Here is a 27,653-nt window from a genome sequence, read left to right on the forward strand (position 1 = left end):
CCTGCTGGGACTGTGGGAACCTAATGCTGCAGACAAAGGGAAAGGACGTGGCCAGTAGGTGCTGGAGACAAAGTGCTTAGGATAAAGCAAACAAATATAGCCATAGACTGCAGAATAGTTAACAGTAGCTAAAACGCTACCTTTCTATTTAATCACCACCTTAGCAGTAGTAAACAAATCTGGTTAAAAATGTAGTATTAAAGTAGTGTAATAAAAATATGGCAGCAGAAAAAGTTCAATAAATTGAACAAGGCACAATTGTTCTGTTTTCAGAAAATGTGCAGGTCTTCTGAGATAAGGCAAAATAGGTCTGCCAAGGGCTGACAAGACAGTTTAAATTAACCATAGTCAGGGTTAGATGTGTCACGGGATGAGGAGGTGTTGTCCATGTGGAACTGGCCCAGCAGCTGCAAAGACAATCCAACTCCAGGACCTGCTTGAGAAGCCAGTCTTCGCCTTTCAGTGGAGCTGTGCGTCTAGATCATATTTCTCACAGAACTTGTCTGTGAATGGAATACATGTGAGGAACTCACACCATTCACACTTGATCGGATAGAAATAGAACAGAATCACGAGTCCTGAGAAGAGTCCAATGAAGATGAGCTGGAACACTATAATCTGGCATCGCTTCCGATATAAATCAAATTTCCCAAAGCTAATGTAGGGCAGGAAGGCAAAGGACAAGAAGAGGCCACTGATGAATCCTGAAATGTGGGCAAAGTTATCAATCCAAGGCAGGAGGCCAAAGGCAAAGAGGAAGAGCACCACAGCCAACAGCTTGAAGAAGGCCCTCCATGGCCGTGCCAGGATCTGCCAGCTCTGGAAGAGTTCCACAAAGAGACAGGCCAGGATTCCAAACTGGGATCCTGCGGGGCCCACCTGCAGGAGGAGGACGACACAGGTTACAGAGAGCGAGACCAAACCAACCCAGCTACTGATTGCTCCTGCCGGGTCTCAGCTTCACAGAGGTGTGTCTCTTGCTATCCAGTGCTATTAGCCACTAGAATGCTCCATGTCAGTGACTGAGGAGCTGCCTCATTCTGAGTCAACAGCTAGCAGGGGAGCCATTTTCTACTGGGGGGGAGGGGAAGTATCTGCATGAGGCCTTCTGCCAGTTTGATTCAGCCTTCACTCCTTGTAGGGTAGCATTAAAGCAACAAGCATGCTATACAGCCCAAGCTAGATACCAGTATCCAGGGGTGAGGAATACAAGGTATCCTCTAGGCTAATGATACTCAGGCCTCAGTGGTTCAGGAGCCAAAGCAGCTATCAACATTACCCAAAATAGCCACAGTAGTGTGAATTCATTGTTTCATTTATTACAGTGCGATATATTCTCACAGCAGAATGACTGACCAAGTATATTATCATCAACTATAGTTGGTTAATAATATAGTAAAACATCCTGATGGTGTGATTTTAATTATTAATCAATCTAAGTTATTAACCAGTGTTTTAATGTCATGTGCTCCAAAGAGGCCTCAGGAAACACATTAAAGAAACACTTGCTGCTCGTGAGCCTCAGTCTGAGTATCACTGCTCTAGGCTCTAGCATTCTTCTAAAATGCATCAGGACATCAGCTGGGAGCATGAGAGGACTTTGGCTGCTGGATACAGTGGGGGTCTTAGAAGATGGGAGCAGGGAGGCAGGGTGAAGGTGTGAGGTGAGAGAGATGGAGGAAGGTGTGGGAGTAATATTGTATGTGCTTCTCCTGCCATGACAGTCTGTTTTAGTTGTTTGCTCCTTTTTCCCTGCCATGGGAACACTCAGCCTTTTAAGATCAGGGCCTGCCCATAGCCAGCAGCCTAAAGGCAGTGACCATTTGTGGAAGAGTGCAGGCATATTGCTCCTACCTGCAGTACAAACATGCTCAAGATCATTTTCAGGGGTAAAGAGTGGGCCATGCCTGGCTGGGGAGGCCTGGTGGCAGTAGCAACTCCCATTGCTGGGATTCTGTTTAAGGCCAGTTCTACACTACGTCACTCAAGGGTATGAAAAATCCACAGCTCTGAGGGACCTTGTTATACCAACCTAACCCCCAGTGTAGACAGCGCTGTGTCACCGGGAGATTCTCCCATCAACAAAGCTACTGCCTCTCAGGGAGATGGAGAAGCTCTCCCGTCGGCACAGGAGTATCTTCATTTAAGCGCTGCAGCAGTGGTGCAACAGCTCTTGGACATTAGCTATGGAGCTCTCAGTCTCTGGTCTGTCAGGGGCCTGAGCCCCTGCACTAGGCTAACTCAAGATGGGCCCCCTATCATGCTGGGCCATCTCACTGCCTCCTCAGGACCATGGGCAGGGCCTGGCCTCACTCCTGTTTCTCGGGGCCATGTCCTGAAAGGGCAAGACCCTCAGAGGGTCTGGAGTGCTCTGGGGATTTTACTGCTCAGCAACTGGACCAGTTGGTCAGTGGCCAGTAGTGCAGCCCTCTGCCTCACAGGCCAGGGAGATGCAGAGATGGCCCATGACAAAAGTGGCAGTGGAGGCTGAAGTGCCAGGAGCTGTCATCCCGCTCCTTATCCAAGTGGTGTCCACAAAGGAGGAGTTGGGCCACTCTGGGGTCCCCAGTCTGGGCTGTGCCTACAGAAGGTAACTGGAGGTGGGTGTGTTAGGGCTGGGTGATGTAGGATTCAGTGCTCCCAGCAGGTAACTGGGCCTGCTCACCTGCCAGAGACCTACCTCTGCTCTATAGGGCAGGAATATTGCACTGGCCAGGTTCCCTGTGATGCCGCTGAGCAGGTAGATGATGGAGATGCGATGCCAGCCTGCCAGCTTTTCCAGGTCTCGCAGGATGGTCATCTGGAAACAGACTGAAACCAGGCAGTGCAGGATCCTACCAAATCAGGAGAACACCAGAGCTGAGGCAGCAGCTACTAAGGTCGTGTGCAGTCCTGCTCTGTAATCCCTGCCCCAGGCTCACCCATGGCCTCTGGCCTGCCTCCCACATGCACTTCAGTCCATGGCCCCAGCGAGCACCTGGGCCAAGAACATGAAATATTTGTAACTTATTTGAGGTGCAGAGGAGACTGGCCCCATGCTGAGCACTGCCTGTAACACACCCAAGCAGGGATAACCACTCCCCACCCCTTGCAGGGAACCAATGAGCACCATGCCCAGGTATCCCACACACACACAGACACTCCCCCCTCGCCATGACAGTGGCAGACACTGGTTTGTTTTTGCAGTGAGACTTACCCAGCATGGAGGAAGAGGGAGAGCCAGAGGCGGTAGAACTGGTCAGGAATCTCTGGGTTTAGGAAGGGCAGGAGGCCACAGACATCATCCATGCAGTGCACCTAATAGAGAGCAAGGTCAGCTGGAAGCCCAGAGGGTCTATGTCAGGCTAGAGTATGCTGCCCCCTCCTGCCACACAAAGGTATTGCTCTGCCTGTCTCATTGTAATGGGCCTAGTGCCACAGAATCTAGGCGCCTCTGCACCTGCGTGACTGCCCCCTACAGGAAGATATGCATCTTCCCCCTGCTCACATGGGGGAGCCCACTCACCTTACTTCCTGTCAGTAGAGGAGCCTCCATATGGGTATTGGTGCTCTGTGCACCTGCCCTAAGTTACTCCCTGCAACTCTCCAGTTACCCTCCTCCGCCCACAGAGCAGGGAAGTCATATTCTCCCCTCTTCATGGAGAGGAAGCAAAAAGACCACAAAGCACATCATGAGCAGAACTAGAACCAGAACTAGAACTCTAAATGGTACCTCATTTCCCACCCGCCCCCCCCCCCCACTCATTCCTGAATCCCTGCAGGGCTAGGGGGCTGCCTGGAGCACAAATCCTGCACTGGTCTCCAGAGAGGGAAGAGTTGCCTTTTCTAACCTGTTTGTGGCTCAGAGCCGGGCCTGACCACCCACCCCCATTTGAATAAAGGCAGGAGAGCTCTGCGGGCAGTGCCGCCTCACATGGGGCCTGCTGTGGGGCACAGCAAGGGGCTCCCAAGCGAAGGGAAGGAAAGCTGCAAAATCTTGCCCAAATCTCATCACGCCACTTGGAGGAGACGGGGGAGAGGGAAAGAGAAGAGTGAGGGGAGGGAGGAGAGAGTGGCCATGAGAACCTGCCCTGCAGCCTTGGCCGTACCTGGGAGCAGAGTGTTGCCTCCTCATGGAAATAGCCCCGCATGAAATCACAGTACTCTCGGGATGTTATTTCACACCTGGGGAGGGAAACAGCAAGATTCATTTGTGCTATTAATAGCACCTGCTGCCCTCTTGGAGCCAGTCATGCTCTGCATGCTTCAGACCCCCTCATACCCTGAGTCCAGGCCCCAAAATTGGCACCACACTGTACCGGATTCAGAGATGTTCTTCCCCAGCACTGCTGTAGCCTCTCCCTGCCAGGGGCATTTGTGCCATCCTTTCTGCTGCCATTGTGTGTGGTGATGTCCCCATTAGAGCCAGGGAACCACTCTGAACAATCCACCCAGCAAATGGAGCCCTCACCAATATCCTCCCAAAACGCATCCTGAGTCACCTTTGGCACCTCAGTAAATCCCGGCTCAGAGTCACCACCGTGTCTCACCCAGCAAGGGGTCACCGCCCAACAGCCTAATGCCCTGGGTAGCCCTGAGGAAGCACAGGAGCTGGCTTGTGCTGCCCTTCCCCTTTCTGTCTAGGACCCTTGCCTGTAAACCCTTTTGGTGCAGAGACCAGGTCTTCCCTTCTTTCTGGGAGGTGCTCATCATGCTTCAGGGCACTCTTGGGCTTGGTGTACCCTGAACATCAGCCTCCAGTCTAGCTGCACAGCTCTAGCATAGACACAATTTACACTTGTGCAAATCCCATCAGTGTGTGAATCATGTCTATATTAGTAGTTGCACTACTACACCAACAGCTATGCAGGCCGTGTAGACAAGGCTGTACAAGAAGGCATTGATTTCTATTGGGATTTTGTTCCATGAGTCAGATTGGAACCAAGAACTAATGATCTCCCTGAAGGAATAATAACCCTAGTCCATTGATTTCCTAGCTAAAGGAGTGACAGACAGTGAGTCTGCCACAATCTTGAGGGTCTCTAAATCTAAGTACTACAGCATCCATTGCAGGACTTTCTTACACTGTGAGAAACTTGAGGCAGGGACTGTGTCTGCCTCTATATGTGTACAGTGCCTAACACACGGATCCTGATCAGATCTCTGGGCACCACCACCATGTGATTATGCTGGAAGGTGCTAATGGCTGCCAGCAAATTGGTCTATAGAAAAATCACAGAAGGAGCAATTGAATAACCCTTTATGTAGTGATAACTGGAAACAAGAAGCTACAGCCCAAGGACACAATTAAGCAATGTGGTCCCAGGGTTTCCCTAGCAGTGATTGCAAATACAGGGGCTGAGGGATTGATTGGTTGCAGCTGTGTGTTCGTGCGCAAAAGGAGAAAGCCAGGAAAACTAGTGTAGCCCTGAAAGAGATCACAGACAGCTTCTCAGGGCACAGGACTCACTGGAGAGGCAGACTTTCAACTTGTGAGCAAGGAACTTTTGTTATTTGTTCCTCCTATGTTCCAGGGAACAGGACTCTATGTCTATTCTTTGTAAATAAACAGGATCGCACGAAAGAAATACCTGACTCTTATAATCAATTTCCCCTCCTAATGGAGCAACCCCACAAGACCCCAATTATTGGCTATCCATATTGGCCAAAGGGGCACCTGTATAAAGAGCAAGAAGTTCCTCTTGCTGAAAGCCAGCCAGACCACCACACTCATGGTTTGCAGCACTGATTGATTCCCTGTCCATTATTATCTAACCTCTACTGACAGCTCCTCGCCCTGCCTGAGGATCTGGCCAGCCAGGGTATCTGGGACTATAGCAGCTGCTAATCATTCCTCCTGCCAGGAAGGACAGGCACCCGGAATGACTGTGACCCTGTCATTACATATGAGCCAATCCCAGGAGCATGTCTCCCCTCCTGCTTAAGAGACCCCCAGCACAGGGCTCTCCCCTCCATCACTGTAACCTGCCCCTCTCTGGTCTGCCCGCTTCTCCCTGCTCCCCCCATCCCTCCAAAATGCTTTCCCTGTCCCCCTGGCCACATCAGCGCCCGTTGCTTACCACATCAAATTCAAGCACCTAGCCCTCACTATAGAGCCTGCCATCTCTGCTCTTTTTCCCCAGCTCCCCTCCCAACATGCTTTCCTTTCTGCTCCTCGTACACTCTGCTTTGTACGCTGGCTCGTGCTGCTCCTGCGTCTGGCACAGCCTCCCTAATGTCACTACCAAGTGCTTTCCATCCTCCGTCAGATCCCTCCATAACTCCGTCATGCTCCAGCAAAGGTATCATAGAATATCAGGGTTGGAAGGGACCTCAGGAGGTCATCTAGTCCAACCCCCTGCTCAAAGCAGGACCAATCCCCAATTTTTGCCCTATATCCCTAAATGGCCCCCTCAAGGATTGAACTCACAACCCTGGGTTTAGCAGGCCAAAGCTCAAACCACTGAGCTATCCCTCCCAGGAGCTCTCCCTCTCGCCTCACTGTAATCCCCACAGCTTCCTCCACTCAGCCATTGCCAGAATCTAGCTTTGGCCTGTCAGCTCCCCAGGACAAGGGACACACCTTAACCTATGTGTACAAAGACCATCTCCATTTCCAGCACGACAAAATGCGAGGCCCATTCAGTTTACACTGCACTCAGCAGGGGATGGCAGGCTGCTGGACCACCCCAAAGCACTACCAGATCATCAGATGGGCAAGGAAAACATTTATTCCCTTCAATGAGGAACAAATGTGAGGGCTCCAGATCTGAAGAACAGGTCAGTCCATTCCTAGTGCTCTGCAGTGTCAAAAAGGTGGCTCAGCAACCAATGCTCTAGACCCTTGCACACATTCTGTGCTGGCCAGAAGCTGCTGCCAGGGGTGGGAAATGCAGAGGGTGAGGGGGGCTACGAAGCATGCTGTCCCCTGGCCCTCTCTGCTGGAGCCTCTGGCTTCTACCTTTCTGCTCCTCCCCATTCCGCACAGGGCAGGGCCTGGCTCTCTAGATGCACAAGCCTGAGTTGGTTCCATTTCTGTCTGATTTCCCTTTCACAGTAGTGCCCTGGGCCGCACATAGCCAGGGAGACACTACCCTCTGTGGAGAAGGACAAGTCCCCAGTACCTATATGCAAATCGCACAAAGCCTCTGCAAATGCACTGCGTGCCTCATCCTATTTGCAGCCCTCTGCAGATGGGCAGGTGGCCTCCATTACCTTCCTTTGGTCCCAATACAGCAGGGCCTGCCTGTGATCACGCAGTCCATATGAAGGTGGTTGGTATAATTCCCAGCGCTGTTTTTGGTGCAGATCTGGATAACAATAACAAATGGAATGAGATGGATGTGGAAACCTTTCCGCCACCTGACATGTGGGGAGGGTGCTGTGGCCGTACTCTGAGCCACCTGTGACCAGGTTCTGGGAGGGGATGGGGCTGGTGCTGTGGCCGTGGCCACGTTCTACCTCCATCTGATTTTGCAGGGGAGCGGTTAATGGGGATGCACCCAGGTTTGCAACAGAACAACCTGATCATACATAGCTTTTTAGCTGCCAGTTGGGTGGCCCAGCCAGCCCCCTCCCCAAGATGGGCTCCACAAGCAGAGGAGCAAAATCCTAGCAGCCCATGCAGGCTCCTCCCAGTTACAACAGTTCCCTTGGCTTCTGACTGGGAGAAGCAGCCTTAACAGTCAGCCCTCAGGAGAGCACTCAGCAGGCTGGCCTAGTGCAGTGAATCCGGGCCTGTCTATCCTGGCCTGGCTGCTTTTCCCCTCCCAAACACCACAGTCAGATCAAAGGTTCAAAATCTCAGCTGACTGGAGTCACTGTTCAAAGATCCAAAGGCCTGGCCGAGCTATGCTTGAAGCTCCCCCACACTAGTGGTAGCTGTGGGCCAAGTCAGCCCCCAAAGCAGCCTGGGCCCCGCACAGCCCTTGCCCAACTCTTCCCTTTCTGTGTCTCCCGGTTCTCTGAAAGAGGAAGCATCTCCTGGGGCTGCCCCTGATCCTTCACCCTCCCCCTGCACAAAGCACTGATTTCTGTCTGAGGGCCTGGAATTCCCACTGACTGGTCAGTAGAGGATGTGCAAAGCATTTCTATGGTGATGAGGTGAATGACACAGGGCTGAGCCCATCTCCAGCGCCTCTGTTCCTTGGGCGGCTGTGAGGCTGGTGTGCTTGGCACCGTCTGTGCCAACCCTGGCCTGCAACTCCCTGCCCCCCACCGTGATTCTAGCAATGCTCACCGGCCATTTGGTGATGTCATCAGGCCATTCATGGGGATCCATCGATGCTGGCTGCTCACAAACCCTGAGGCAACAAAATCCAACAGGTCAGCTGGACAAACCAGGCAGCAGCAGACAGGCGCAGGCCGGGGAGGAGAACCCCCACTGCCAGGAGCTACAGCACCATGCTGCTGCCGCAATCCCCAGGGTTTCCTCCAAGCTCATGTGCAATGTCTGTAGGGCTGAGGACAGGTTAGGCTGAGTCAGGGATCGCTCAAGGTCAGATGGTCCAAGCTGCCATTGGCAGTGTTGTGCCACAGGAACCGAGGCCTCCGTATTGAGAGCACTTGTCATGGTGCTGTGATGCTGACTGAAGTGCAGTCACTTGAAGGGGAACACCTCAACTTCCTGGTGCATTAGCTGATTCTACCAGCATCTGGGCCACTTGCTGAGCAGCAAGCTGGCTGGCCAGCTACCTGACAGAGCACCCCAACTCTGCCCTGTCTGCCAGCTCTCAGACTCCTCTCCACGCAGGGCCAGCCCCACACCCAGCTACCAGCAATCCCCCAATGCACATTTCCCCCCTGCACAGGGAGTCCCAGGGAGATTCTCAGGAGTCTGGATGCTCCAGTGAAATACATGGCTCCAACAGAGGGCAGGGTGGAGCCACAGGAGGGGAAGTGACAGGCCAGCCAGGGTGGCTCCCATGGATTGTGGGCTTCTGTGGTATTTGCCATAGTCACAGAGCTGCATGCAGGTGGGGCCTGTGCTGCCAGCTCAGCAGGAAGCAGCTAGGAAGGCAGGGAGACTGCAGAGTGGGGAGCAGGGGATGGCATGCAGGGCAGGGCAGGTGCAGTGCAGGATGGGATGGCTCAAGCAGGGTGAATTCCAGCAGTTCTGAGCCAGGCACACAGGAGCTCCCTGCCTGGATGCTGCTGGGAGCTCAGGGAGAACATCAAGCACAGGCTACAGGCAAAAAGAAAAGGAGTACTTGTGGCACCTTAGAGACTAACAAATTTATTTGAGCATAAGCTTCCGTGAGCTACAGCTCACTTCATTGGATGCATTCAGGCTACAAGCGGACAGCAATGCCCATGGGGAGGAGGAGCAGAAATTAGATCAAGTATCCAATTGGTCTCTAAGCAGCACCACCCTTCCCCACAGCCCCCACGCTGTGCCCTGTTCCCTGCCCCCCTGCCCAGTGACACTCCACACCCCCTTCCCCACCTCTACCCAGTGACACGCTGTGCCCGCTTCTTCTACCCAGTGACCCTGTGCCCCCACCTGTGTCCAGCACAGTTTGCCCCATGGTATATGAATGCATCAGAACCTCTCTCAGCTCCCATATTGGGGTAAGAATCTAATCATGCTCCTTCCTCCAATCAAGGCCCAGAGCAGTCTCCTTCTCCAGCTGTGGATCCACTCCCCTTGCCTGGCCCATTCTCCAAACAGCCTCTACTTCCTTAAGAAGCCCCAGGATAACGAGCTGTCCCACCCACTCCGCACAATGACTCCTCTGACTTGTTGCACAGACACGGCAGCCCCTGACAGTCACCAGGCGGAGAGAGGCTGAGCTAGCCCTGAGCCAGGCAGTGCCTACCTGGGATCCTGGTGACAAACAGATCCGAACTGTCTCTTGCCTCCTGCCAGTGTTGGCGTGCTGGGGTGGTGGGGCCATTTCACCCACACGGCCAGGGTGGACTGTGCAGGAGAGAGCAGAGGAGGCACAACTGAGCACCACAGGGCCCAGGAGCTCTAGGAGGCAGAGGCATTCATAGAGATAATCTGGGGTTGGGGTGGGGGTCACAGTGACTGAGCAGGGAGCTGGGGGATCAGAATGAGATGGGGTCACACACGCTGAGTACGGAGACTTTTGGCAACCGGCCTACAAACTTAGCCTGATTGTGAGCTCAGCTGAGAAAAGTGAGGGAAAGTTTACGAACTGTTCCAATAAGCAACAACAACAAATGGTGAGGGGGAAAGGTCTGAAAGGGAGGGAGGCAGGCCGAATTACTCCAAACGAAGAGGCCTATTACTATAACTCAGGGACTGTGTTAAGATCATGTTTGTGAAACGAGAAGTGTGAGATCAGAAATCAATGGACCAAAATTGGTGTGAAAGAAATTAGGTCTAATTGTTGAACAAAATAATGACGTGACAGGCTATTTCTCCCACCACTCCCTTTCGGGGGTCCTTAAAAAAAAAAAAACACACACTTCAGGGGGAAAAATCAAGAAGCTGCCAACAGCTGAGTGGGAGATGGGTGGACCAGAAGGAGTAAGCATTACTATTATGGCTGCCACCCCCACCATTCTGGGACCCCGGGATGCACCAGGACACAGTTGGGCCTTTGTCATCCTGATCCTGAGAGATGCCCTGACCAGACTGAGCCAGAGGGACCCAGCTGACACCACCACCTCCACGGGCTTCAGCTAAATCCTCCTGGGATGTGAGACTGTCACACACACCTCTTGTGTCTATCTTTCCTTCCCCACCTTACTTCTTCCCTTTCCTATCTCTCTTCTTTTCCCTTCTGTCTAACCAGAGTCTGGCTTAGCAGCCAAGACTGTATATTTTGCAACACTGCTATAAGCCTGTGACCAAAAAGGCATTTAAAAGCAACACCCTGAACATGATGCTGGTATGAGTTTGCCAGGTCTCAGCGTGGCTGATCAGACCGTGCGCTGCACCTATGTTTCCGCAGTAGCAAGGCTGCAAGTGAGGCAGTGGCAGAAGCTGCAGTTTCTATCTTTACTGTCCCCTTTGTGTGTGTTTGTCTTGTGTTGCCTTCCGGGAAAGGGGATCAGACTTTCCCAACAACAGCTTGAGCCCAGCTCAACTGACTTCTCTATTCCCCAAAAGGACAGCTATTACCTGCTTTGATACCATCTCAGGGACTCTCAAACAAGATTTTTTTTCCCTTCTAAAAACTCTTCCTAGCTAGAGGAAAAGGGAACAACAGAGGTTGTTAAAATTACATTTCAAATGTTTTAAACTGTTTTCTCTTTTCTGAATCTTAATAAGGTCACGGGATGTGTAGTGGTGTGTTTGCCATGGTATTAAGCAGGCGGAAGTCTGCGTCCCCCAAACCCTGAACGTTGTCAGACACTGTTTAACACCTTTGACTCTTTGGGCCCATTTATTCCATCTAAATGAATACAAGACCCAGATAGGTGGGAGGCTGCAGAGGTCCACACCAACTGGGAAGGGAGGCTGGAGGTGTCACAGCTGCCAGGCAGGCAGGGAGACTGGCCTAGGGGTCCCATCCGCAGGCGTGATGATGAGCAGTGAGGGAGGAGAGGTGTGCAGGGCTGTGAGTGGGTTGCAGAGGGGGCACTCACAGAGCATTCCTCCTCCGAGGTCTGCACACAGCCCGACTTGTCATTGCGCACACAGCAGGCCGAGTGCTTCTCCTTCTCTCGCGTAGCACTGATGAAGTTATGCACCTGCTGGTCCTGCCTCATACATGGCGAGAACTTCGCCCCCAAGTGGATCAGGGCCTCCTGGAAAGAGACAGGGCTAGGAGCTCAGCTGAGGGTCATGCAGGGGCCAAGGGGGAAGGGAGGTCTCTGGGGGAAGAGAGAAGGAAGAGGCTTGGCAGCCAGGGGTCCAGGAGAAAAGGAAGGCAGGGGGAGGCTGGGCAACAGCTGCCTCTGGCAAGTCAAGGCAGGCGGGGATGAAGGGGGAGGGCAAGGGGCTGGGCACAACTAGCAATATTCACACATAATACATGATCCCAAACAAGTGTCGTCAGTCTCCGCAAACAACAAGGATCATCTTCATCCTGTGCAAGGTCCCCCTCATGCTGGTGCCAGTGCAGGGGTGGAGGGGAAAGCACCAGTTAGGGCGGCAGCCACCCCTGTTGCACTGACCCCTACAGGACTTGATATGTCCCAGCTTGTGCCCCACAGAGGCAGAGCCAGATCTTCAGCAGGGCATGCCCCTGGCCAAGCTGCAAAGTGCCAGGCAGCAGAGGGCAGACCCCATTGGAGACACCACCACATGCTTCCCTAAGCAGGGAATTAGCCCATTTTACAGGGGCACCCAGCGCAGGCAATGCCACTCTGATGGGACCCTGAAAAGCTTGGCCGGGCCAGGCCACAAGCCCACTAGGAAGCATGTCAGAGCACAAATCGCCAGTCATGGGGCCTGAGTGTCACTGGACACGCCCTGGCTGCTCAGACCCTTGCACCAGGCTCACCGCTCTATGCAGAAACAGCAGAGCTGCTGAACCCCTCAGATGAAGGTGCGGGTGTACTATCTGCCCCAGCGCCAGGGACCCAACCCGAACTGGTGGGACTCACCGAGCTGGGGCCAATCCAGAAGTTTTCTTGTTGAACATATTTGACGTTTTCATAAATCCCCCTGTTCATCAGGACCTGGAAAACAAGAAAGCAGCAACCCCCTCTGAACCACATGGCCAGCAGGGCACCACAGGGTGCAGGCGCAATGGTAAAAAGGGGCACTAATTGGGAAGGAGCAGTGGAAACCTGCAATGCCTGGGGTAGCGGAAGCCCTATAGCAGGTCATCAGGCTCAGGTTTCTTTTAATCCAGAGCTCTCCAAACAGTCTCCTGGACCAGAAGGGAGTGGTGTGCGCATGGCTTGCCCTGGCCTCTCAATTGATCTCCAGAGCCTCAGCTTTCATTAATAGACCCCTTCGCCTCCATCTGTTCTGGTTGTGAGAAAAAACCTTGAAAACATGCCCCAAGTGTGATGGATGCAGCAATGTTTGCCGAAAGTGAACCCAGAGTGGTGTCCTGCCCCGTTCGTTTCACTGGTGCGGACTCAGATGCCTGGGATGCTGCTCTAAATGTCACCCTTGGAAACTGCTGCATTGCACATCAAAGCACGCAAGAAAGAAGAGGAAGGATCATACTACGATTATCTACAAGTGTCTCCCAAAGGGGAGGGGAGGGAGGGTTGTGTGGGCCCTTGTCAACACATGGCCGGCTACAGGAGGTGGGTGGAGATGTATTTTCTTGAAGGGGGACTCAGCTTCCCAAAATGTGACACCCCGTTTTCACCCTTTGGGAGGAGCAGGATGATGGGACAGGATAGAATGCTGCAGCCGCTACAGGTGGGTTGGGATTTGTTTGGATTTTAAGGGAAATCCTGTCTCTGTGTCACTAAAAATAAATGTTTCCCTGCTGTGAACACCCTTCTGGGCTCAAGTGAGGAGGGGAGAGCGCTGTTAGATGTTAACTGGTGCCAGAGGACGCACAAACTTGAAGGGACGTGTGGGATCCTGTGCAAGGGAACTAGTACAAGCACTTCAACACAGCCTGCAAATCTAGCCCTTAATACCTCATGACATAGTAAGGTGTTATCCCAGGAGTCCTGGCTGAATTCCAGCTCTGCCCCAGACCCCAGCCTAGGATTCCACTCAGACACCTTCCTTCTAACCCGTGCTGTGGGGGCCAATGGGCCGCCAGGACCCTGCTCCTCAGGCTGAACAGTGCCACGTTGCTGCTATCTGACAGATGCAGAAATTACCAGCCCTGATGGGCTTGTCTCCCATCACTCAGTGCTAATGGCAGGAAGCCAAAGCTCACAGGCAGGCAAGCCCAACAGGCAGGTTTGTCTGCCCAGGCAACATGCTGCCCTTGAAAATCAGCCAGGCCTCTGCACAGTGGGGAATTTACAAGTCTGCAGATGTGTACGTGAATGCATGTGCGCTGTGTGGCTGCAGGTGTGAACATGGGCAGGTGCATAGGCCTGTAGGTGTGCGTGTGCGTGCAACTACAGCTGCCAGCCCCTCAGGTGAGCACATTTGGCTGCCAGCTATTGGCCGTTGTCAGGAAATGCACTGACAAGTTACAGAACGTGGGGAGAGGTCAGGGACTCTGGTAATAAACAATCGCTGCGAAACAAGCACAGTTCATACCGATTGGCAGAGGATTTACTCACTGAATCTACGGTTTCATGTTGAGAAAACCCCACGGGGGCAATGCCATAGATACACACAGCAAGGATTGTGATGAGCGAATGCACAAAGGTGACCCAGTAGGTGAAGAAAGGCCTAGACAGGAGATGGAGACAATCACAGATCAGAGCCAGGAACAAGATCATGTTCATATTTTCTGGAGGTGTCTTTGCTCCTGGAGCATAAGCAAAACACCTGCTAATTCACATGCACTTCAGTCTGAAAGGAGCTTTGCTGTGACCGGTAATGCCTGGGCCCCACGCACAGGTGAGCAATGGTCTTTTCTGGTTTTCATTAGCACAGAGGACCAGCCACAAGCCGATTCAGAACTGGGACAAGACTGGAGGAAATGTTTTGGAGGGAGGGAGGATTGGAACCCGGGGTCACACATATTCACTTCTTATGAACATTTGTGCAAAGTTTCCGTGACACAAAATGTCAGGCCTGAAGCCTAAATCCATTTTGTGACTAAAAAAATTCATCAGGGAGGAGGAAAAAGGAGGAGACGTCTCAATTTCCCTGTCAATCTGGCTAATAAGACAGGTGGGTCTGTGCAGAGGACCATTCTCGTCAGCAACTAGCAGATGTGCTGGGCTGTCAAAGCCACACAGGCTCCAGGGTGCTCATGGCAGGATTGTCCCAATAGGCACCAAGGAAATGTGTTGAGTGGAGGGGTTCAAGGAATACACAAATAATCCCCACTGCAGGATGCATGTCTCACTCGGCAAGTGTCACACACGTACTCGCAGCAAGTGAGATGCATCCCACCCAGTCGGGGACATGCTAACCAGCTCATTGTAGCCTCTTCCAGCAACCCTTGCTGTAAAGGGGCTCGCTCCTCTCACCTGTGGTCGTCCATGTCCTCAATCTGCCGTTTCACGTAGCTGTCTATGCGCTTGCGGTAGGTGCGGTTGGTCAGCCTGCCCACCATGCCCAGTCCGTATGGCCTCTTCTCCTTGGCAAAGAGCTTTCTGACTGGGACGGCGATGCGCTGGCCTCGTCGCTGAGGGCTCATGCTCACCACTTCCTGCCGTAAGCGAACCTTGGGTTGGGGCAGGGTCCCTTCCTTCTGTTTTCTCCAGCCTCGCTCCAGGGGACTGGAACATAAAGCAAGACAGCAATGCTTTGCTTCTGCAGAGTGCAGCAGGGAGCAAAGGCCGTTCCCTGGGCTATGGCCACAGGGTCAGAGAGGGGGACAGGACAGCAGAGCAAGGGCTGGAGGGCTCCTTCCTACCCCAGCCATTAGCTCCTTGGAATTACGGAGCCAGGAACCAACCAATCTCTGTTGTCAGAAGCTGGTTGGGGCAGGTAACTGAGCACTTGGCTCAGAGACCCCAGGGATTCCTAACAGACAGTCTGAACGCTCAACCCCCAGAACATCTGTCTACGGGGAGGAAGGAGTGGGGGCACTGCTAGATTGCACAGGAAACCCTTCCCTTCTTGCCTTTGCACCCAAGCCCCATCTCATCTCAGCACTGCCCGACCTGCCACCCCATCCCCCACCCTATCTCCCTAATGCCCCGTCCCCCCAATGTCTATAGTGATAATCAATGTGGGCCATTTCCAGCAGTTGACAAGAACGTCTGAAGAACAGGGGAGGGGGAGGAATAAACATGGGGAAATAGTTTTACTTTGTGTAATAACCCATCCACTCCCAGTCTCTATTCAAGCCTAAGTTAATTGTATTCAGTTTGCAAATTAATTCCAATTCAGCTGTCACTCATTGGAGTCTGTTTTTGAAGTTTTTTTGTTGAAGAATTGCCACTTTTAGGTCTGTAATCGAGTGACCAAAGAGACTGAAGTGTTCTCCGACTGGTCTTTGAATGTTATAATTCTTGGCGTCTGATTTGTGTCCATTGATTCTTTTACGTAGAGACTGTCCAGTTTGTTCAATGTACATGGCAGAGGGGCATTGCTGGCACACGATGGCATATATCACATTGGTAGATGTGCAGGTGAAGAAGCCTCTGATAGTGTGGCTGATGTGATTAGGCCCTATCATGGTGATCCCTGAATAGATATGTGGACACAGTTGGCAATGGGCTTTGTTGCAATGATAGGTTCCTGAGTTAGTGGTTCTGTTGTAAAAAGAAAAGGAGTACTTGTGGCACCTTAGAGACTAACCAATTTATTTTCGCTCACGAAAGCTTATGCTCAAATAAATTGGTTAGTCTCTAAGGTGCCACAAGTACTCCTTTTCTTTTTGCGAATACAGACTAACACGGCTGTTACTCTGAAACCTGGTTCTGTTGTGTGGTTGCTGGTGAGTTTTTGCTTCAGGTTGGGGGGCTGTCTGTAAGCAAGGACTGGCCTGTCTCCCAAGATCTGTGAGAGTGATGGGTCGTCCTTCAGGATAAGTTGCAGATCCTTGAGGATGCATTGGAGAGTTTTTAGTTGGGGGCTGAAGGTGATGGCTAGTGGCATTCTGTTATTTTCTTTGTTGGGCCTGTCCTGTAGTAGGTAACTTCTGGGTACTCCTCTGGCTCTGTCAATCTGTTTCTTCACTTCAGCAGGTGGGTACTGTAGTTGTAAGAACGCTTGATAGAGATCTTTTAGGTGTTTGTCTCTGTCTGAGGGGTTGGAGCAAATGCGGTTGTATCGTAGAGCTTGGCTGTAGACAATGGATCGTGTGGTGTGGTCTGGATGAAAGCTGGAGGCATGTAGGTAGGCATAGCGGTCAGTAGCTTTCCGGTATAGGGTGGTGTTTATGTGACCATTGCTTATTAGCACCGTAGCGTCCAGGAAGTGGATCTCTTGCATGGACTGGTCCAGGCTGAGGTTGATGGTGGGATGGAAATTGTTGAAATCTTGGTGGAATTCTTCAAGGGCTTCTTTTCCATGGGTCCAGATGATGAAGATGTCATCAATGTAGCGCAAGTAGAGTAAAGGCATTAGGGGACGAGAGCTGAGGAAGCGTTGTTCTAAGTCAGCCATAAAGATGTTGGCATACTGTGGGGCCATGCGGGTACCCATAGCAGTGCCGCTGATTTGAAGGTATACATTGTCCCCAAATGTGAAATAGTTATGGGTGAGGACAAAGTCACAAAGTTCAGCCACCAGGTTTGCCGTGACATTATCAGGGATACTGTTCCTGATGGCTTGTAGACTCCAACGAGAGACTGCTGAATTGGAATTAATTTGCAAACTGAATATAATTAACTTAGGCTTGAATAAAAACTGGGAGTGGATGGGTCATTACACAAAGTAAAACTATTTCCCCATGTTTATTCCTTCTCCCCGCCCCTCTTCCTCAGACATTCTTGTCAACTGCTGGAAATGGCCCACCTTGATTATCACTACAAAAGGGTTTTCCTGCCCCCTCCCCCCCAGCTCTCCTGCTGGTAATAGCTCACCTTACCTGATCACTCTCATTACAGTGTGTATGGTAACACCCACTGTTTCATGTTTTCTGTGTGTATAAATCTCCCCACTGTATTTTCCACTGAATGCATCCAATGAAGTGAGCTGTAGCTCACGAAAGCTTATGCTCAAATAAATTTGTTAGTCTCTAAGGTGCCACAGGTCCTCCTGTTCTTTTTGCGAATACAGACTAACACGGCTGCTACTCTGTACTCTGTGTCAACAGCTCGTCAGGCCTGACATACTCACTACACCTAACACACTGTTGTCACAATCTGTATCTGACAGGTGGCATGTAAGATATCATTAGAAAACTAAGAACTCACAGATCATTAATATTCTTGCATGATGTATGTATAGGGTGTGTTCAAAAATGTGTGCTAGAATTATATACTTAGCATGAGTTTGTCAAGCAATGCATAAGCACTTTGCCTTAGACACAGGAATGTGTATTTGCTTTTCTGACTGGCCTGGTTGACAGGCAGAGACAATGAAGGTCCATTTACATATTAGGCAAACAAATCCCCCAAGCTACCAAGTTGGGGAGGAGACAGCATGGCATCTACACAAGAGCAGGAGAGAGAAAATTGGTCTGGGTTTTACATTTCAAAGAATACACTGTAAAGGTTTACTCATCTACAAAGACAGGGGGCTGATCCTCAAGTGATAAGCAATTGAATCAACTGACTGTATGCAATATCAAGGTATTATAACTGTGTAGAGTGGGGTCTTTTAGGAAAGCCTGTGACACACTGGTGATTAATATCAATGAGAAATCTCTGCATTAACACTATATGCAAATTACAAATACTCACTGATATTACATTTTACAGTCTGTGACCAAACAAAGGGAGAAACAGGTCTCTACCAGACAGGGAAAGGCAGCTATCTATCTGTCCCCAATGAAATTAAGCAAGGTGTGACCAAAAACAATGGAAGCCCCATTAACACAGAAATCAGCAGGTGGATGGGAATCCCACAAGAAGGAAAGACCTTGAGGTCATCCTGCCTGTGATATGTAACCTATCACTTAAATCAGCTTCTGTGCAAGATAACTGACAGACAGCTAATGTAACTCCAATTCTTTAAAAAAGGGCTCCAGAGGAGATTCTGGCAATTACAGGCCAGTAAGGGTAACTTCAGTACCAGGCAAAGTCATTGAAACTACAGTAAAGAAGAGAATTATCAGACACATAAATGAACATGATATGTTGGGGAAGAGTCAACATGGCTTTTGTAAAGGAAAATCATGCCTCACCCATCTATTAAGAATTCTTTGATGGGGTCAACAAACATGTGGACAAGGGTGATCCCGTGGATATAATGTACTTGGATTTCAGAAAGTTTTGCAAGGTCCCTCACTGAAGGATCTTAAGCAAAGTAAGCAGTCATAGAATAGGAGGGAAGGCCCTCTCATGGATCAGTAGCTGGTTAAAAAGATGGGAGACAAAGGGTCAGTTTTCACAGTGGAGAGAGTAAATAGCAGGGTCCTCCAGGGATCTGTACTGGGACCAGTGCAGTTCAACATATTCATAAATGGTCTGGAAAAAGGGGTAAACAGTGAGGCGGCAAAGTTTGCAGATGATACAAAATTATTTAAGATAGTTAAGTTCAAAGCTGACTGAAGAGAGTTACAAATGGATCTCACAAAACTAGGTGACTGGACAACAAAATGGCAGATGAAAGTCAATGTTGATAAATGCAAAGTAATGCACATTGGAAAACATAATCCCAACTATACATACAAACTGATGGAGTCTAAATTAGCTGTTGCCACTCAAGAAAGAGATCTTGGAGTCACTGTGTTCTCTGAAAACATCTGCTCAATGTGCAGCGACAGTCAAAAAAGCTAACCAGAATGTTAGAAACCATTAGGAAAGGGATAGATAAGAAGACAGTAAATATCATAATGCCACTAGTGAAACCCATGGTACACTCACACCTTGAATACTGTGTGCAGTCCCATCTCAAAAAAGATAGATTAGATATAATTGGAAAAATACAGAGAAGGGCAACAAAATGATTTGCAAAAAGAAAAGGAGGACTAGTGGCACCTTAGAGACTAACCAATTTATTTGAGCATAAGCTTTCGTGAGCTACAGCTCACTTCATCGGATGCAACAAGTACTCCTTTTCTTTTTGCGAATACAGACTAACACGGCTGCTACTCTGAAACAAAATGATTGGAGATATGGAACCACTTGCATATGAGGAGAGATTAATAAGACTGGGACTGTTCAGTTTGGAAAAGAGATGACTAAAGGGGGGATTTGATAGAGGTCTATAAAATCATGAATGGTGTGGAAAAAGTGACTAAGGAAATGCTATTTACCCCTTCACATAATACAAGAACAAGGGGTCACCGAATGAAGTGTAGGACTGGAAGGGATCTCAAGAGGTCATCTAATCCAGTCCCCTGCACTCAAGGCAGGAGTATGTAATAACTAAACTATGCCCAACAGGTGTTTGTCTAGCCTGTTCTTAATAACCTCCAATGATGGAGATTCCATAGCCTCCCTAAGCAATTTGTTCCAGTGCTTAACTACCTGGACAGTCACCAAGTTTTTCCTAATGTCCAACTTAAACCTCCCTTTGCTGCAATTTAAGCCCATTGCTTCTTGCCCTGTCCTCAGAGGTTAAAAAGAACAATTTTTCGCCCTCTTTCTTGTAACAACTTTATATGTACTTTAAAAGTGTTATGTGTCCGTCATCGTTCCCCACCTCGCCCAGACTTCTCTTCTCCACTCTAAACAAACCCAGTTTTTTCAAATTTTCCTCATAGGTCGTGCTTTCTAGACCTTTAATTATTGTTGTTGCTCTTCTCTGGACTTTCTCCAATTTGTCCACATCGTTCCTGAAATCTGGCACCCAGAACTGGACACAGTACTCCAATTGAGGCCTTATCAGTGTGGAATAAAAATTAATAGGCAGCAAGTTTAAAACAAACAAAAGGAAGTATTTCTTCACACAACACACAGTCAACCTGGGGAACTTGTTGCCAGGGGATGTTGTAAAGGCCAAAAGTATAAATGGGTTCAAGAAAGTACCAAGTAAGTTCATGGAGGATAGGTCCATCAATGGCTAATAGCCAAAATGGTCAGCGATGCAACCCCTTGCCCTGAGTGTCCCTGAGTCTCTTACTGCCAGAAGATGGGAGTAGACAACAGGTGACGGATTTCTCTATAATTGCACTGTTCTGTTCATCCCCTTTGAAGCATCTGGCACTGGCCACTTTGAAGACAGGATACTGGGCTAGATGAACCATTGGTCTGATCCAATATGGCCATTCTAACATTCTTGTATTATCTTATGTTGCCTCTCTAAATAAAGTCACTGAACTCTGGAAGATATAAGCAAGGACAGAGGTCATCTTTGGCATCCATCACCAGACAGACACAAGGGCCCAGAGCTCTGCAAGCTGAAAAAGATGGGCCCTTCAACCAAGGAGGGGCTGAAGCCACTGGAAACTGAATATAGGTGAGAAACCTGCTTAGGCCAAGACCTTTCACCTAGGAAGACAAAAGAAGCCAGCCTCTTGTGCTTTTGTGGAAGGCCCTGACTGAGGGAAAGTCAACCACGGCTGGAAAGAAGAATGACTGATGAGAGAAACCATCTTTAACAAAGCCTGTACCTTGCTAGATTAAGTTTTAAACTTTAGATATGTCCTTTCACTTGTATTTTCTTGTAACATCTCTACTTTTATTTCTTTTACTTGGCATCACATAACCTTTGTCCTATTAATAAATTTGTTTTTGGTTATTTTTGTGGTTTTTTTCTTATAAACCAACTCAGTGCTGTGTTTGAAGGAAGGGTGTACCTCTCCCAGTTAATAAGCTGTAATGTGCTTTTGTCTCTTTAAAGACGCAAACAAACCTTATTACTTCTCAGAGTGGCCCAGGAGAGGGCTGGACATTTCAGGGCACACAGTTCTGGGAAAATTCAGGATTGGGAGTGCGTTGGGGTCACCTTGCAAGTAGCAACCCAGGTTGGCGGAAACCACGGTAGGGCTGTTGTGCTGGAGGCAGGCTGCTGGAGTCAGAGTTGCTGCTCCAGGGATGCACAGCATACAGACCTGCGTGTTCGTCTGCTGATGTCCAGGCTGTAAGCCACAGCAGCAGGGCGTTACAGGCAGGCCCCTCACTGAACTGCACTGCACCCCAAAATGTGACAATGCCTGTGCACCACGCACCTCAGATTGGAGAATTCTTGCAAACAGTGTCCGTTGGTCGGTGCCTATCCCCTTGCCACCAGTGTGCTCCACGCCGAGGATATAAGAGGTGGTGTGGACAGATGCCTCTCCAGTTCCGTCTCTCCTGTGAATGCAGACATGATCTGAGGCAGAGGGGAAGGAGGATGGGTAGTGGAATACCTATAAGAACTCCTGCTACCACAAAGTAAATTCCCTTTCTTCTTCAAGCACTGGTCCCTGTGTGTCTTCCACTGTGGGTGTCTGGCAAGCAGCACTCAGAGAGGAGGAGGATGCAGGTGGTATGGCTGCCTGTAGAACCGCCATTCTGAAGGATGTGTCAGCGGCAGAGTCTTGGGGTGGGATCCAAACTCTTCAGAGTGGACTCTGCTCTTGTGCTTATGAGAGAGTCCCTTGCTCTCATGTGGAAAACCTGTCAAAGGGTCCCTGGCCTTGCTCTTTCCTGCTCCTGTGTCAGGTCTTGTGCTAGGAGGCGTGCTCATCGATGTACGGTGGGGTCCCCAGCCTGGGTCCGACTCAGGCCTCACAGCTTTCACCATGAGGTGCTTTTTAAGTTGGAGTTCTGGGTCTGGCTGGGGAAGGAGTGGTACATATTGCACTTGGTGGAGATATGCACTTCTCTGAGGCAGTGTATGTATCACTGGTGGTCATTGCTGACCAAAAAGAAGCAGGGAGAGGAGACATTGTTTCCAAATACAGGTATTCTGGGCATCATCTAATTCCTGTACCAGGGAGGCAGGAGGTTTTCTGGGAAGGGGACTTAAACTACTCACTAACTATACTAATAAAACCCATTAACAATAGCTTCACTACAGAGCTAAAACAGTAAAATCTTTGACATATTTACAGGTTTGAAGACAAGGACGAGGCTGAAGAGAAGGGAGAAGCTCCAGACACTGGAGATTCTGAGTCAGGCCAGGAGGCAATAAGAAGGTACTTTAGAGGCAGTTGGTGCACACAGCCTCTTATGGCCTTGGAGTGGAGCGTGAGGATGGCAAAGGCAGAGGCGTAGGCAGTGGACACTGCTTGCAAGAACTCTCTGGTCTCAGACGCATTTGCAGCGCATGCTTATCCACAGTGGATGACACATAGGGGCTACCACTCAAAGAAGAACCAGAGCACAGCCCTAGGAAATCTCTTAACTGGTTCCTGGAAAGCCACCACAACAGAGCATGAGCTTAGGGTGGCTTTATGTTCTCTGGTATCTTCGAGTGATTGTTGTGGCTACCAGTAGTATCAGACTGTGTCCAATGGGGATCCACTGCCCACCACATCACTTAGTTGTGGTGTGGTGGGTAGTGAATATTGTGAGTGCTCAACTCTTTGGAGTGTGCATTAGGGAAAGAAAGAATCCACAGAAAATTAATAAGTGCACAAATAACACCCCCAAACTTTCCTGTGTGTTTGTAGGTTAGTTTCTGTGTTGCAAAGCATAACAGATGATGTTTTAAATGCTCAAAAGAAATTGAATAAAATAATCTTTGTAACCTTTAGGGATTCTCAGTGTATGAATGATTCGATACAAACCCTTCCAAGACACTCTGAGAAGAAGACTGTGTTACGTGTCACTTGGAAAATCATTCTTCTCGATGAGCAATATGGATTCAGATTTGACCTGTGGCCTAGCCTTGAACACCTCTTCGACTCTTGGGAGTTTGAGGCGTTTCTATGTGTCTTTAGAGAGAGGTACTGCCCTCTAAATTTCCTGCTATGAAGTCTCTGATTTGGTTTATGACCAGGCGCATACCTGACTCCCTGAACTGGCACCTTCAATAGTTTGATACCGTTCCCTAGAGTCTGAATTAAATCATTTTTGCTTTGATAAATAAAACCATTAAAATGATATAAAAATGGAAACACTGGGAATTAGTTTTGCCCAAAAATTGGATCTCATATTCTCGTTGGAAAAGTGGTGAACTCCCAGTATTACTTCCAGCATCTGTGTCACAGCTGGTAACATTCTCAATAACATGACGAGGGAAAGCGTTAGCACAATGAGATGGATTGTGAGCAGCAGAACCGCGACAAGGTCCTTCCCCATGTCTGCTGTGCATTCACACCCTGGTGAACTGATAGAGCCAAGAACAAGGCTGCCCTCTGACAGTGTGAGGTGCCAGTTACTCAGGGAGTCTCTGACTTATCAGGAAACAAAAGGAAATGACATAGTTTGATTCCTTGCTAGGGTGAGGAACCAGTTACTAAAAGGAACAGTCACAAGATTGAAATGCCCGCAAGCTGCATGGAAATTTTTTTAAAACACCATAATAGAGGCTCAAACTATATGTATACCCCCAAATTAAAAAAATAAATAAAAAGGGAAGCAGACCCAAAAAATGCCACCATGCCTAAACAGAGTAAAAGGAGTGGTTAGAGACAAAAAGGCATCTTTTAAAAACTGGAAATCAAATAATACTGAGGAAAACAGAAAGGAGCATAAATTCTGGCAAGTCAAGTGTAAAAGTATAATTAGGCAAACCAAAAAATTTTTTAACCAACTAGCAAAAGATTAAAAAATTGCTGTTAATTTTTATAAGTACATCAGAAGCAGGAGACTTGCCACATAATCAGGGGGCCACTGGTCAACAGACGTGCTAAAGGAGCACTCAAAGAAGATAAAGTTGTTGCAGAGAAGCTAAAGAAATCTCTACATGGATCTTCACTGCAAATGATGTGAGGGAGATTCCCACACGAGCATTCTTTTTAGGTTATATATCTGAGAAATTGTCCCAGACTGAGGTATCAATAGAGAAGGTTTTGGAACAAATTGATAAATTAAATGGTAATATGTCACCAGGACCAGGGATATTCACCCAAGACTTCTGCAGGAACTCAAATATTAAATTGCAGAACTACTAACGGTGGTATGTAGCTTAGTGCTTAAATCAACTTCAGTACCAGATGACTGGTAGACAGCTATTGTAACGCCAATTTTTAAAAAATGCTCCAGAGGTGATCCTGGCAATTATAGGCCAGTAAGTCTAATTTCAGTACCAGGCAAAATTATCAGACACATAGATGAACATGATACATTGGGGAAGAGTCAGCCTGGCTTTTGTAAAGGGAAATCATGCCTCACCCATCTATTAGAATTCTTTGAGGGTGTCAACACGTGGACAATGGTGATCCAGTGGATATAGTGTACTTGGACTTTCAGAAAACCTTTGATAAGGTCCCTCACCGAAGGCTTTTAATCAAAGTAAGCAGTCATGGAATAAGAGGGAAGATGCTCTCATGGTCAGTAACTGGTTAAAAGATAGGAAACAAAGGGTAGGAATAAATGGTTAGTATTCACAGTGGAGAGAGGTGAATAGCAGGGTCCTCCAGGGATCTGAACTGGGACCAGTGCTGCTCAACATATTCATAAATGATTTGGGAAAAGGGGTAAACAGTGAGATGGCAAAGTTTGCTGATGATACAAAACTAAAGATAGTTAAATTCAAAGCAGACTGGGAAGAGTTACAAAGGGATCTCACAAAACTAGGTGACAGGGCAACAAAATGGCAGATGAAATTCAATGTTGATAAATGCAAAGTAATGTACATTGGAAACCATAATCCCAACTATACACACAAAATGATGGGATCTAAATTAGCCGTTGCCACTCAAGAAAGATCTTTAAGTCATTGTGGATAGTACTCTAAAAACATCCCCTCAGATGTGCAGCGGCAGTCCAAAAATTTAACCAGAATGTTAGGAACCATTAGGAAAAGGATAGACTATAAAACAGAAAATAGAAATCCAAGCTACACCCATATCTTGAATACCGTGTGCAGTTCTGGTTGCCCCATCTCAAAAAGGATATATTAGAATTGGAAAAGACACAGAGAAGAGCAACAAAAATGATTATGGGTATGGAACAGCTTCTCTCTGAGGAGAGATTAAAAAGACTGCAACTGTTCAGTTAGAAAAGAAATGACTAAGAGGGGATATGACAGAGGTCTATAAAATCATGAATGGTGTGGAGAAAAATGAATAAGTGTTATTTTCCCCTTCACATAACACAAGAACCAGAGGTCACCCAATGAAATTAATAGGCAGCAGGTTTAAAACAAACAGAAGGAAATGCTTCTTTACACAACGCAGAGTCAACACGTAGAACTCATTGGCAGGAGATGTTGAAAAGGGAAAAAGTGTAACTGTGTTCAAAAAAGAATTAGATAAGTTCATGGGGGACAGGTCCATCAATGGCTATTAGCCAAGACAGCCAGGGACCCATGCTCTGGGTGTCCCTAAACCTCTGATTGCCAGAAGCTGGGACTGGATGCCAGGGATGGATCACTCAATAAATTGAAGCGTATGGCACCAGCCACTGTTGGAAGACAGGATACTTGCTACATGGACAATTGGTCTCACCCAGTATGGCCATTCTTAGGTTTAAGAGGAAACTGAAGACACAAGGTTCCATCCATGCATCATGGTCTTAAAGCACCAGGTCTTCCACTTGCTTGGTTTCAAATTAGTGTAATATCACCTACCATGTTACCCCATGGCATTTGAGCAGGACAATTCATAGTGAATATGGCTAGAGGTAGCCATTCTATCTACCGGTCTTCATGCCAATACCCTAGAGGACTGACATTCACACACTGCATTTTTGCCATGTTCTGCGCTCTTGGCACTCATATAACCCATTTAAACTGGTCTCTGTTTCCCCTTAAGAATGATACGGCCTCATAAACATGATGTGCAGGAACCCAACTTCATCATGCTGTTGTGCTGACTAGAGTTAAGTTAGCAGAGTTAGCCCTTCATATGCACCAATTGTCTACTGCTCTCTGAAGTCGGACACTGTTTCTTAGGTAAACAAGAAGATTTCAGGTATGAGATAAACAGAGGGGGTGTCACACAGATTGTGCAGCAGCCCTGGGGATTCTCCTCCCAGACAGACAGGAATACTGGGGCAGTGGCCTCTGCAGCCCCTCAGCCTTTCCATTCAAGGCCCTCAGCAAGAGGGCTAGTATTTAGCACTAGGCAAGAATGTGTGTGCTCTGCTGCTCTAGGCCTGCACTGAGCTAAACTGAGTCAATTGAGCTGAGGTATCAATCATTGCACAAATCAGGCCTGTGTATCAGATCCATTCCGAGGAGTACCAGCAGCGTCAGAGACACTAACTCCTCTGGGCTTGTCTTCACCATGAGCAATGGTGGCTAAGGCCTTTCAAATTTGTGGTGTGAAATGTCCTTCCCTTCCCAGATTCGGGACCACAGATTAGATTCTGCCAACTGTCAGGAAGATACTCACAGCATCAGGTGGCTTCTTTCAAGTTCATTTTTGTCTAAGGCACCTCCTGTTAGATCGGCCTGATCCTGGGGTTTCACCTCAGAATCCTTGATCGCCGCTTCAGATGGAGATTCAAACACTTCATCGGGGTATGTAGAGAGCTCCTCATGGAGGACTCCTTCCTGGGCAAAGAAACATAAGTCCTGTCAAAGACATTCCAGTGACTTATTAGAGCAAAGCAACTCAAAAGGAAGCTCTGTCAGGAGTGGCACCTCTCCCTTGAGCCCACACATACTGCTGGGTGATAGAGTTCTTACAGCCTTTGGCTACTGGGGACAAAGCCAGCACTGCTCCCCTTACCCGAGCAAAAAACGAGGTGTCCAACTCATCGGGGAAATCCACCGTGTCCTCCTCCAAGAAACTAGCTGGGGTGAAGCTGCGTCGCTGAGCCCTCCTCAGGGTACTGTCCTTCACAGAGCGGCCCTGGAAGAGAAGGGAATAGCATTCAGTCACAGAGAAATTTGACCCCACAAACACCTAAGAGTTCTGCAGACCCTGCTTCTTCAGAGGCTTAGCTGTGTCAGGGAGTCACCAAAGTAAGTGCAGCAGATCCACCAGCAACTTGACACCCTTCTAGTGAGACTTGTGAATCCCATATACTAGTATTTCCAAGATGGCAGCACCATCCCTTTCAGCTGAGCTAAATGGTGCCTTCTGCAGTATATGAATGCTCTAACATGCTTT

The 27,653-nt window shown here is 48.9% G+C and overlaps 2 protein-coding genes across 7 annotated transcripts in view; one reads left to right on the forward strand and one right to left on the reverse strand.

Annotated features, from left to right (window-relative positions):
- Positions 1-23,182, forward strand: part of SNRNP25 (small nuclear ribonucleoprotein U11/U12 subunit 25) — a 33,472-nt gene extending 10,290 nt beyond the window's left edge. For 2 of the 4 annotated variants that reach the window (XM_078854607.1, XM_078854608.1), the window contains exon 7: positions 22,539-23,182. The gene's annotated coding sequence lies outside the window, so the exon portion shown is untranslated. Of the gene's footprint in view, positions 1-20,812; positions 21,220-22,538 lie in introns of those variants that run through there. The other 2 variants (XM_078854605.1, XM_078854606.1) reach the window with 2 other exon arrangements.
- The window catches only part of RHBDF1 (rhomboid 5 homolog 1), a 116,335-nt gene that overhangs the window by 8,298 nt on the left and 80,384 nt on the right, over positions 1-27,653 (reverse strand). Inside the window, exons 7-19 of one of the 3 annotated variants that reach the window (XM_073362661.2) lie at positions 27,270-27,392; positions 26,931-27,091; positions 14,968-15,219; positions 14,107-14,218; positions 12,502-12,576; positions 11,539-11,700; positions 9,798-9,898; positions 8,219-8,282; positions 7,195-7,289; positions 4,089-4,164; positions 3,197-3,297; positions 2,681-2,834; positions 50-879 (exon numbers count right to left, since the gene is read on the reverse strand). In XM_073362661.2, the coding sequence (XP_073218762.1) occupies positions 460-879; positions 2,681-2,834; positions 3,197-3,297; positions 4,089-4,164; positions 7,195-7,289; positions 8,219-8,282; positions 9,798-9,898; positions 11,539-11,700; positions 12,502-12,576; positions 14,107-14,218; positions 14,968-15,219; positions 26,931-27,091; positions 27,270-27,392 (1,896 nt within the window). In that variant the 3' untranslated portion in view covers positions 50-459. Of the gene's footprint in view, positions 1-49; positions 880-2,680; positions 2,835-3,196; positions 3,298-4,088; positions 4,165-7,194; positions 7,290-8,218; positions 8,283-9,797; positions 9,899-11,538; positions 11,701-12,501; positions 12,577-14,106; positions 14,219-14,967; positions 15,220-26,930; positions 27,092-27,269; positions 27,393-27,653 lie in introns of those variants that run through there. The other 2 variants (XM_073362662.2, XM_073362664.2) reach the window with 2 other exon arrangements.

This window comes from Lepidochelys kempii, chromosome 10 (assembly GCF_965140285.1).
Source record: "Lepidochelys kempii isolate rLepKem1 chromosome 10, rLepKem1.hap1, whole genome shotgun sequence".
NCBI classification, from domain to species: domain Eukaryota; kingdom Metazoa; phylum Chordata; order Testudines; family Cheloniidae; genus Lepidochelys; species Lepidochelys kempii.